The sequence below is a fragment of the Saccopteryx bilineata genome, chromosome 5 (genome assembly GCF_036850765.1).
Source record: "Saccopteryx bilineata isolate mSacBil1 chromosome 5, mSacBil1_pri_phased_curated, whole genome shotgun sequence".
In the NCBI taxonomy this organism is placed as follows: domain Eukaryota; kingdom Metazoa; phylum Chordata; class Mammalia; order Chiroptera; family Emballonuridae; genus Saccopteryx; species Saccopteryx bilineata.
Window position 1 is genome coordinate 198,760,178 of NC_089494.1, and position 12,097 is coordinate 198,772,274.

Genomic DNA, 12,097 nt, shown 5'->3' on the forward strand with positions numbered 1-12,097 from the left:
ATAAGAAGAAACATGTAAAACATATTAGCTACATATCAGAACAGACTATGTCCCCCAACTTACCTGCCAGATAGAGGGCAAATGATATAAATCTATGGTAGCGGATGAGGAACTGAAGTTGCTCTTCCCTTTGAACAAATGTAGCAAAATAATCAGCTACCGTTTCTCCATAGAAAAAGTAGTTTACACAGAGTAGAAAGTACCTGGAATTCAACAACAGTTAGCTTTTTTTTTTTCAAATATATTTGAAGCTTCTCCCCCCTCCAATTCCCTAAAACTCTACATTTTGATGATGATACAAAGGTCAAAACCAAGTTCAGAAGACCAAGTTCAGGATACATTCCACCAAAATGCTTTTATCCTGTTTTAAACTTAATTTCAAAATTATTTGTTAATAAGTTTACTGAAAATAGTTCATACCTTAATTTAGCTCAAACTCTAATGCCAGAGACAGCTAAGTAGGAAACAATATAGCAAATACTCTGTCTGTCTCTCTCTCCTCTAACTGTTCACAGCTCTAAGGCTTTTTAATAGTACAGATCCAAATAAGCCAAAGGCCACCTGCCCCACACAGGCAGGCATCTTTCTCCCTCTCCTCAATGTTCCAGATGGACCCCTGTTAAGCAGTGGTTTTTAAGGGGTAGCAGTGGAGATGGGAGCCAGCAGCAGGTAAAAATAGAAACTTTTAAAAACTACATAAATTTCCTGTTCCTCCTCCAAGTTCTGGTGTATCTTTCCCCCCAGGGAAAGGCTGAACCTGAGATTTTGCTGATGGAAGCTCATGTGAGCCAGGAAAGCAGGCTGAGGAACACTGCCTTACGGTCCTGGGTGCCCCATCCTTTGAAGGGCAGAGCTCTAGGCAGCCGGCAGAGCAGAAGAGGAAAGGGTGCTTCCCTCTGGATCTCACGGAATGAATGAGACCCTCTGTTTGTCAGAGTGAAGGGCAAGTATCCTCATTTCTTTTTCTTTTTTTTTTTTTAATGGAGACAGAGTCAGAGAGAGGGATAGATAGGGACAGACAGACAGGAATGAAGAGATGAGAAGCATCAATTATTCAGTTTTTCGTTGTGACACCTTAGTTGTTCATTGATTGCCTTCTCACCTGTGCCTTGACCGCGGGCCTTCAGCAGACCGAGTAACCCCTTGCTCGAGCCAGCGACCTTGGGTCCAAGCTGGTGAGCTTTGCTCAAACCAGATGAGCTCGCGCTCAAGCTGGCGACCTCGGGGTCTCGAACCTGGGTCCTCCGCATCCCAGTCCGACGCTCTATCCACTGGGCCACTGCCTGGTCAGGCTATCCTCATTTCTATCAGCTGCACTGCTGTTGTTCTCCTCTCCTACGCTGGAACCCGTCTTTGACTCCTCTATCAGGCTACCAAGGCCGATTCTAGCCCACCAATGCAACTTTTCTCCCACTATTTCCTAATAAATACGTCCTGCTCAGGAGGGCCAGGAATGTCTCCATGTCTGTGTGGCACATGCCTCCTCAGTCCCACACCTAGAACGCATCAGGTGCCGCCTCCCCAACCAGAACTCTCTTCTCTACCAGAAGCTTGTCTTTATGTAAGTGACAGGTCTCTCTCACCTTCTCCATGAAGCCTACAATCACTGGAGCCTATCCTGACCTACCCTTCCTTCCCTGACACTTAGAATCAGTCTTACATGGTTTTGCACTTGATTATTCTCCAATGCATTAATCTGCTTAACGTTTCCCATAACACTCAGCCACTCATGAAGAAAAATCAACTATTTTTTTACTATTCTGAATCCCCAAAGGTGATACATTTGTTTTAATAAGACACTGATCCCTCTGGCTGGTACTAATCAAACAACTATATTCAAAAGCATGGTCAATTAGGTTAATCATGAACTATCTATTACATTATCAAGTTCCCTGGTCAAGGTCTTGATAACTTTGAAAGGATTGTTCCTGACAAGGTTTTAAAAGACATGAAACTTTAAATACTAAAGTCATTTGGTATTTTATTTTACTAATTTTTACATGCCTTTATGTACAAACAGTATCTCATGGACTGGTAACTTGGCCAGCGTTACTTTTACAAGGATGCCTTTGCAGAAAGCCCCCGTCAGTCTTCCTAATCCCCTAACTGCCCCTCATGTTACATGTCATAGGCCCCTGGGCCAGGAGAGGGCACCAGACCAGAGCGACAAAGGTGGAATCACCCCTCCGTCCCCTGCCCTGCCCCATCCAAGGCCTCTGGGGGCTGTTGAAAGGGTGGGCCAGGTTACAGGGGTGGTGATAGGAGACACTCAGCTCGGACCTCCTGAATAACCGTTCATCACTCAAAAAACAAGAACAACTATTTTTATATCTCATCTCCCCGTCTTTGTAGAGGTATCTAATTTTGTGTGTGGTCTCGTTCAACTGAGAAGGAACAAGCAAAAGATTACACATTTGTACATTTTACAAAATAAAGCTTTTGCTTAAAATTGTAATGATAAAGGAAATAAAATATGTCCAATACTGAGGAGGTTTTTTTAAGCAGGATGAGAATGGTATATATATTCAATATAAATTAGATATCTCTACAAAGATTGAAAGATGAGATTTTAAAAATAGTTGTGGTGGAATGGGAGAGTTTCAGGTAATTTTTTTTTAATTTTTTAATTATTTATTTATTTATCTTTTAGAGAGAGAGAGAGAGAGAGAGAGAAAGGAAGGAGAAGCAGAAAACATCAACTCATAGTAGTTGCTTCCTGAATGTGCCTTGACCAGGCAAGACCAGGGTTTAGAACTGGCGACCTCAGCAATCCACATCTATGTTTTATCCACTGCATCAAGAAGAGGTCAGTCTAATTTTCTTTTCAAAATTCAAGTGCACTTATTTTATTTATCTTTCTCCAAAATCATCTATAAGACTGACCAGAATGCCTCCCTTACAAACTTTAAAAGAGAGCCAGATTTTCATATCTTAAAGTTTTAAGTTACTTACCAGCTTAGTGTTCTAAACCATGGCAGGTCATAAGAACGATAGACTCTATAACCTATTGTGATAATTTCATGGAAGCATTTCACTTGGATGCCTAGAACCTGAAACCAAAGAAAACAATGACATACATTTCTCAATGTTGACATTTGTGCTTCATCATTTAATAAGTAGCTTCTTGTCTTATGTATTTTAGCCTATCCATTTGTAATTATTCTAAATGTCAGTAGCAAAAACTTAATATTCAATGTCTCTAAATTCAAGTGAATGTTCCATAGGGGTAAGCAAAACAAGGCTTTATTGAGAGATCCTTCCTGGGGTAGAAGGTGGCAGCGTAATTTCAAGTTTGAGGAATATAACCTGGTTGGCCACGGGTGACTAGGCTTTATCACTCACTACAACTTTATTTCTTGAGGTTTCCCATCTCAAGATGGCCAATCATTTTGTCTATTTTTTTTCTTTTTTTTTTTTTTTTTTTTTTCATTTTTCTGAAGCTGGAAACAGGGAGAGACAGTCAGACAGACTCCCGCATGCGCCCGACCGGGATCCACCCGGCACGCCCACCAGGGGCGACGCTCTGCCCACCAGGGGGCGATGCTCTGCCCATCCTGGGCGTCGCCATGTTGCGACCAGAGCCACTCTAGCGCCTGGGGCAGAGGCCACAGAACCATCCCCAGCGCCTGGGCCATCTTTGCTCCAATGGAGACTCGGCTGCAGGAGGGGAAGAGAGAGACAGAGAGGAAAGTGCGGCGGAGGGGTGGAGAAGCAAATGGGCGCTTCTCCTGTGTGCCCTGGCCGGGAATCGAACCCGGGTCCTCCGCACGCTAGGCTGACGCTCTACCGCTGAGCCAACCGGCCAGGGCCTCTATTTTGTTTCTTAAGTCATCCTAGGAAAACACTCATATGTGAAAATTTGCTTGATTACATTTATTTTAAATCATACACCCTTGCCAAGGATAAAGGTACTGTCAGAACAAATGGCTAAGACACCTTTACCCAGTCGTCTGGGGATTTGGGCATGGTCCTGTCATTCTGCTGGCTGTGCTGCCTCTCCCATAGCCAGGTACATACGTCTCTGATCAATCCAAGCATTACTTGGATGACTGTGGCAAATTATGAGCAGCTTTCTACATTTGCAGCCACTTTGGTCAGTCAACTGAGTCCATGCCATTCTGTTTGCATGGTGTCTTATACACACACCTAGCAAATGAGTTTATATGTAAGAATCCTTTTTCCTAGATTTTTTTTTCTTTCTGAAGTTGAAAACAGGGAGGCAGTCAGACAGACTCCCGCATGCGCCCAACCGGGATCCACCCAGCATCCTCACCAAGGGGCAATGCTCTGCCCATCTGGGGCGTTGCTCTGTTGTGACCAGAGCCATTCTAGCGCCTGAGGCAGAGGCCATGGAGCCATCCTCAACGCCCGGGCCAACTTTGCTCCAATGGAGCCTTGGCTGTGGGAGGGGAAGAGAGAGACAGAGAGGAAGGAGAGGGGAAAGGGTAGAGAAGCAGATGGGTGCTTTTCTTGTGTGTCCTGGCCGGGAATTGAACCCAGGACTCCTACACGCCAGGCCAACGCTCTACCACTGAGCAAACCAGCCAGGGCCAAGAATCCTTTTTTTGATGGTCTATTTAGTAGTCCTTTAAACTGTTACATTCATCAACCAGATAAAGTGAATTCCTGAGGATATAGGAGTATATACAGTGCTTAGCTTAAGTCAATTCCAAGATTCAAAGAGAAAATGGCAAGTTAAACACTTATTCCCAGGAATTAAGAGATTAAAATCTTTGTGAATATAGCAGACTAACTTCCTCAAACTCTAAGAGAATACTTAAGGGCTTTTTGTGTAGTCCTGGGGCTAGGAATGGGTTTTACATTTTTAAAGAGTTAAAAATAAAACAAAATGAAATAAAAGATATATGACATGTAGCTTCTTAAAGCCTAAAATATTACCATCTGGTCCTTTACAGAACAAGCTTACCAAACTCTGCCCAAGGATACACTATGGGATTTCTTGAATGATCTCCACAACTTAGCTTTCCCAAACCTACTGCTCAGGATATTTTTAAGCTATTTTCCCCCACTACATCTACTACATATTCAATCATATATGTAAAAAATTACATAATTGTGTCCCCTAGCCACATGATAAGAAATTATTATGCAAAACTACTATAGGTAGCTTTTTTAGGAAAAAGTTATAAAAGTGTTATAAAGACAAGAGGAAATTTAAATAATGTTCTTCAAATAATCTTTGCACATATTACCAAAAGGTATTTTTAAACAAAAATAATCAGAATGGGGACAGTGCTAGATGTTAAGATACAATGGCAAAGCCATGCTATTTATAGAACCAAGGGCTTTTAATATATCAAACTCACTGATGCTATTTCTATGAACACATTTGCTCAAGAACTATAAGCACTTTATAAATATGGTACTTTACTAAGAGGAAAAATTGTATTTTTAATAGTACACACAGATATTTATATGACTGTCAATTATAGCTTGCATAGAATTAACATGGAACTGCTGGAAAAATACAGAATGGGTCTCAAACAATGTTAAAATCCTTAAAATATATGTGTATCTTCCAGGGCTGGTAGTTACACAGGAACTGAAACTCCACACCATCAATGCTGGTGCAATGCATATTGGCAGAACTCTGTTGGCCCAATTAATTAATGTGCTAGGAGCCTTAAAAAAAATGATGATTATGTAAATGGCTAATCTGCTAGTTACTGATGATTGAGAGAAATAGCGTAAGACACCTGTTCTCAGAGATGCATTGTCTGTCTGGGAGGACACACAATATATAATACCATGTAGAAACAGTCATGTGAATATATATATATATATATATATATATATATAGGCACAGGCAAACAAAAGAAAATGTGGAAGGAGGTGGGGACAAGCCACGGTCGGACAAAGGAGGAGGCTACAGAGTCATGTATGCAGGCGAGGACAAAGCATGTGTTTCAAGTCGCCGGGACACTACAGTGACTGGGGGTGAGAAGTAGACAGAAAACAAACCTGGTCATATAATCACAGGAAACAGCACAAAAGACTGCACAGGAGTGCAGGTGAAAGGACATGTTCAGATGTGACTGTTTGGGGATAAGAGAGGTGGAAAGAATTGACTGGAGAGGCAGCAAAAGCAGAGACAGTAAGACAGGCAAGACTCGCCCTCCGGATGAGTGTGGATGACCCTCTCAGAGGTCTCAAACTCGCGGTCCGCGGGCTGCATGCGGCCCGCCGAACAATTTTGTGCGGCCCACAGACTAATCCACGGGCTTACTTAATTTTATCCAAAATATTTTGAACTTCGTGGATTAGTCTGCGGGCCGCACAAAATTGTTCGGCGGGCCGCGAGTTTGAGACCCCTGCAAGCAGTGGCAGAGGCATGGGGGACAGGAATAAGAGACATCAAGGAGATAGAACTGGCAGGATTTGGTGGTTGTGGGAATTGGGGATTAAGGAAGAGAGGAAAAACACAGAATAACACTGGGGAAAGCTAGGGAAATAGATTTATGCAGAAAGGCTGAGGTTGGAATAGAAGTTGAGATCTGCATAGGTTAAGTCTGAACTGTGGTGCTTATGGGTTATCCAGATAAAATGTCTACTTTCACTTTGGGAATCTATTAAAGAAAATCATTCTACATATGTAAAAGCTTTCATTCTAATATGCTTAGCACAGTGTATTCACAATAAAGAGAAACCAGAACATAACCTGAATGTCTAAGAATAACACAATGGTTTAAATAAGTTAGAAGGCACTCCATGCCATCGAGTACGTAAATGTATTAAGGATGATGGCTGTAGAAGCTGTGGGGCAACCCAAAACATTTGATGTTTAGTTTACAAAGCAGAAATGCAAAGTTTTAGCTACATTATGACTACAGCAATGGTTTTTAAAACAGAAAAGAAAAGGATTAAAGGAAGCATATTAATTGCGTTTTGGTGGTTGATAATTGGGTTGGGGTGCTATTTAAAAATTATCTACTTTCCAAAGTAATTTTAGTATAGTTTTGTAACTCTCACAATGAGGAAAATATTAAACACACTATTAAAAAGTAAATTTATATAATGTAGATTAAAGTAATTATTAAGGCATTTCCAAGAAGGTGGAGGGAAGGACTCCTACAGTATGTTCTATTTGTGCACACCTGCCTTTAAGTCAAAATATGCTTCAGTAACTCCAGCGTTTAGAAAGTGTGATTCCAAGCTGTGAATGCAACAATTAAACTACTATAGGCTCTGGCCAGTTAGCTCAGTGGTAGAGCGTTGGCCTGGCATGCAGGAGTCCCGGGTTCGATTCCTGGTCAGGGCACACAGGAGAAGCGCCCATCTGCTTCTCCACCCCTCCCCCTCTCCTTCCTCTCTGTCTCTCTCTTCCCCTCCTGTAGCCAAGGCTCCATTGGAGCAAAGTTTCCCCGGGCGCTGAGGATGGCTCTGTGGCCTCTGCCTCAGACGCTAAAATGGCTCTGATTGCGGCAGAGTGATGCCCCAGATGGGCAGAGCATCGCCCCCTGGTGGGTGTGCCGGGTGGATCCCGGTCGGGTGCATGCGGGAGTCTGACTGCCTCCCTGTTTCCAACTTCAGAAAACTACAAAAAAAAACTACTATAAATAGAAGTCTGAAGGGAAAAAGCTTATTTTAAGGAATATTAGTATGAGTTCCATCTTAAAATAGTAGCCATCATTTCCCAGAAGAAAATTTTTAATAAAATTCTCTTAAATTAGTCATTAAGTACTGATGTTATTAAACAAATACAAGCTAGATACAGTGTGTTTGACTCAAAATATAAATTCCCTCCTTAGGGATATGAATGTAACTAAGATTTTAAAATACATAAAGGTGCTATCAATTGAGTACTGATAGTGTGTGTCTATATGTATATTCATACATATTCCCTTAACATAAAAACCATAAATATAGCACATGTATGTATGCATGTGTGCCTGTAGGCAGGCTTGTGTGCACACATATGCAATAAACCTAAATACTAAGAGCAATAACAGTTCAATTTACTTTAACTAGCTCTTTAATATTCTTATGTTCTTCTCTGATAAAGCTCTCCAAATAAGTAACTTGTAATAAAACAGTATTTTCCTTTCATGTTAGGAAAAAAATGAACAAAAAAGGCCAAGTGCTTTAGGTATGCTTATGATTCTCTTTTAAAAAATCAGAATCCAGACATAGAAGGATATCTTTAAAGGTGTTTTGAATTTTGTCATAAAAGAGTGGTTAAAAAGTGGTCTCTACCTATTAGTTAGCTTGGAGACCACGTCACTTATTCACCGGGAGCGCACTAATCCAGCCTGAATCAGTGCATCACAGATACGGGTGTTTTGCAATGTTTTAATCAAAATTATCTTCTAAAAGAGAATCACAATTCAAGTAATCCCCAATATTTTCAAGGCTCCTTAATCCCAAACTTATTCACGTAGTGTGGCAAGGTCCTCCAGAATCTGATCCCTCATTAATCTTCCAGGTTCAAAGGCCCTGGGCTCTGGGGAAAGGGCATCACCTGCCTTTGCCTGACACACTTGGCACTGAGGACCTTTGCTCATAGCACTCACTCTGCGCAGACAGAGCCTCAAGGTGCAAAGGGCCCTTCATACACAAAGCCTTACGCTGCTGCCATCATCCAACCCTGTCTTCCCTAGGCTCGACTGCTCATCACGGCACTGGAAAGTGCTCTGCACACACTCAATCCTGCACTGCCCCAGCCCCAAGGGGTGGTCATTTGGCACTCACAGCGGTTGGACTGGGGAGACCGCCACAGGGGCCCTCTGTCCGCCCACACTGAAGTGCGGGCCCCGCCCACCTGGCTCTCGGACCCAGCATCTTCTGCCCTCGCATAAAATTCATCCTATCGTTATTCAATTTTTTGTTAAAAAAAAACAAACAACTCTTCAAGATACCATCAAATTAACAACACAGAAAGAAATTTCGTATTTACTTTTGTGACCTTGCGATCCCCAAGGATGCACACAGTTTATGAGAGGACAAGAAGAAAAGTGACGGGAGCTGGGAAGAGCTCCTCTAAGTGGTTTCAGGGGGTGATGGATTTTTTTTTTCCAATCGTGTCTAATTTCAATCAAAATGTATTCTTTTACAGAATAATATAATAATAATAAAAAAAAACATATCCCACTACTCACAGCTTGGTGCTCTAAGAAGGACTGCACATAAAGGGGAAAGACATGTAAGATAGGTAAACAGACTTCTAAGTTGCCACGAGCAACCAGGAAACAGGGAGGTGAGTAAATAAGAGCCTAAACTAACCAAAAAGGGATAAAGAAAAAGAACTAATAAAAAAGACGAACAGCCAGACATGTGGTGGCGCAGTGGATAAAGCGTTGACCTGGAAATGCTGAGGTCGCCGGTTTGAAACCCTGGGCTTGCCTGGTCAAGGCACATATGGGAGTTGATGCTTCCAGCTCCTCTCCCCCTTCTGTCTCTCCTCTGTCTCTCCCTCTCCTTTCTAAAATGAATTAAAAAAAATTAAAAAATATATATTTAAGGCCTGACCTGTGGTGGCGCAGTGGATAGGGCGTCGACCTGGAAATGCTGAGGTCGCCGGTTCGAAGCCCTGGGCTTGCCTGGTCAAGGCACATATGGGAGTTGATGCTTCCAGCTCCTCCCCCCTTCTCTCTCTCTGTCTCTCTCTCCTCTCTCTCCCTCTCTGTCTCTCTCCTCTCTAAAAATGAATAAATAAATTAAAAAATAATAATAATAAAAAAATAAAGAAAATAAAAAATAAAAAAAAAGACGAACACTATGCATATCCCTGAGAGCGGGCTCTCACTGTTCGCCGCAAAGGCACGCAGAGCTCCGTATTTTTTTTTTAATAATTTTATTTTTTTAATGGGGTGACATCAATAAATCAGGATACATATATTCAAAGATAACAAGTCCAAGTTATCTTGTTGTTCAATTATGTTGCATACCCATCACCCAAAGTCAGATTGTCCTCTGTCACCTTCTATCTAGTTTTCTTTGTGCCCCTCCCCCTCCTCCTTTCCTTTTCCCTCTCCCCCCTCCCCCCGTAACCACCACACTCTTATCAATGACTCTTAGTCTCACTTTTATGTCCCACCTACGTATGGAATAATGCAGTTCCTGGTTTTTTCTGATTTACTTATTTCGCTTTGTATCATGTTATCAAGATCCCACCATTTTGCTGTAAATGATCCAATGTCATCATTTCTTATGGCTGAGTAGTATTCCATAGTGTATATGTACAACCATTATGGAGGAAAGTATGGTGGTTCCTCAAAAAACTGAAAATAGAACTACCTTATGACCCAGCAATCCCTCTACTGGGTATATACCCCCAAAACTCAGAAACATTGATACATAAAGACACATGTAGCCCCATGTTTATTGCAGCACTGTTCACAGTGGCCAGGACATGGAAACAACCAAAAAGCCCATCAATAGATGACTGGATAAAGAAGATGTGGCACAGAGCTCCTTATTGAGCCTACTCCTCACTCCTGCCGCTTTGGGCCTCAGAGGCTTCGTTTGCCGCGACCCTTCTCCCAAGCTCCCCCTCACGTCACCACGCTGACTCCTCCCCAGGCCCCACACGGCAGCACGCATGCTGGGCACGTGCCTCTGACAAGTCGTCTAGTTCCCCCTCTATCTCAGAGCATCCTTTTTTATTATCATTATTAAATACTTATTACAGTTTGTAGTAACATATCTGATCAACAGTGTAGACGGTAAGGTCCATGACAGCCCAGACAGCTGCGTTTTTCTCAGGGCCACAGGATCCAGCCCCAGAACTAGCACACTACCTGGCACACAGCAGGCCCCCTGGGAGCATCTGCTAACCAGGGCCGGGAACCTTTCTGGCTGAGAGAGCCGTGAACGCCACATATTTTAAAATGTAATTCTATGAGAGCCATACAATGACCCGTGTACATTACGCATTATCCAATAAAAATTTGGTGTTGTCCCGGAGGACAGCTGTGATTGGCTCCAGCCACCCGCACCCATGAACATGAGCGGTAGGAAATAAATGGATTGTAATATATGAGAATGTTTTATATTGTTAATATTATTATTATCTTATTAAAGATTTGTCTGCGAGCCAGATGCAGCCATCAAAAGAGCCACATCTGTGGCCCTGGCCGGTTGGCTCAGTGGTAGAGCATCGGCCTGGCGTGCAGAAGTCCCAGGTTCGATTCCCGGCCAGGGCACACAGGAGAAGCACCCATCTGCTTCTCTACCCCTCCCCCTCTCCTTCCTCTCTGTCTCTCTCTTCCCCTCCCGCAGCAGAGGCTCCACTGGAGCAAAGATGGCTCGGGCGCTGGGGATGGCTCCTTGGCCTCTGCCCCAGGCGCTAGAGTGGCTCTGGTCGCAACAGAGCGACACCCCGGAGGGGCAGAGCATCGCCCCCTGGTGGGCAGAGTGTCGCCCCCTGGTGGGCGTGCCGGGTGGATCTCAGTAGGGCGCATGTGGGAGTCTGTCTGACTGTCTCTCCCCATTTCCAGCTTCAGAAAAATACAAAAAGAGCCACATCTGGCTTGGGAGCCATAGGTTCCCAACCCCTGTCAGCTAAACGAATGAATTAAAAACTGAAAATACTTGTTTGGCTTCAGGACTTGTGGGGCTTCCCATACAAGACAAAATCCCCAGCTCCCAGGATAGCTTCTGCTGGCCTCTTTGGTCTCAGCCCTAGACACCCCCCAGGTGCACAACTTGCAAATCCCCCAATAGACCACATTCTCTCACTGCCTCCATGCCTTGCCCAGGATGCCCTTACCCTGTCCAGTCCCGCCTCTGGGTCTCGGCTTTGGCATCGTCTCTCCTGAAAGTCTCCCTTCATCTGTCTCACGCTGCTTTACAAACATTTCACTGTGCTCTCCCAACACGTTTTATCACAGGACTTAACCCATTTATTTTCTATCCTATTGATTCATATGGTTACCTAAATGCCTCTGCCACTTGACTGAATTCCTTGAAGTTAGGGACCTAGCTAACAGTCGCATATGCTGAAGTCACGTGTGTGTGGTTTCTGTTATATCCACTGCCTGGCACAGTGTCTGACAAAAGGACGTGCACCTATTACATGTTTTTGGTCTCTGCCAAACGAACATGTTGAATGGCCATTCTGCAAACAGGAAAGATTAGG

At 43.3% G+C, this 12,097-nt stretch overlaps 1 protein-coding gene across 2 annotated transcripts in view; it reads right to left on the minus strand.

The window, feature by feature from the left end:
* CDS1 (CDP-diacylglycerol synthase 1) overlaps positions 1-12,097 on the minus strand; it is a 69,456-nt gene that overhangs the window by 26,875 nt on the left and 30,484 nt on the right. For both annotated transcript variants that reach the window (XM_066233222.1, XM_066233223.1), the window contains exons 4-5: positions 2,953-3,050; positions 64-203 (exon numbers count right to left, since the gene is read on the minus strand). In XM_066233222.1, coding sequence (XP_066089319.1) covers positions 64-203; positions 2,953-3,050 — 238 coding nt within the window. The remainder of the gene's footprint in view (positions 1-63; positions 204-2,952; positions 3,051-12,097) is intronic.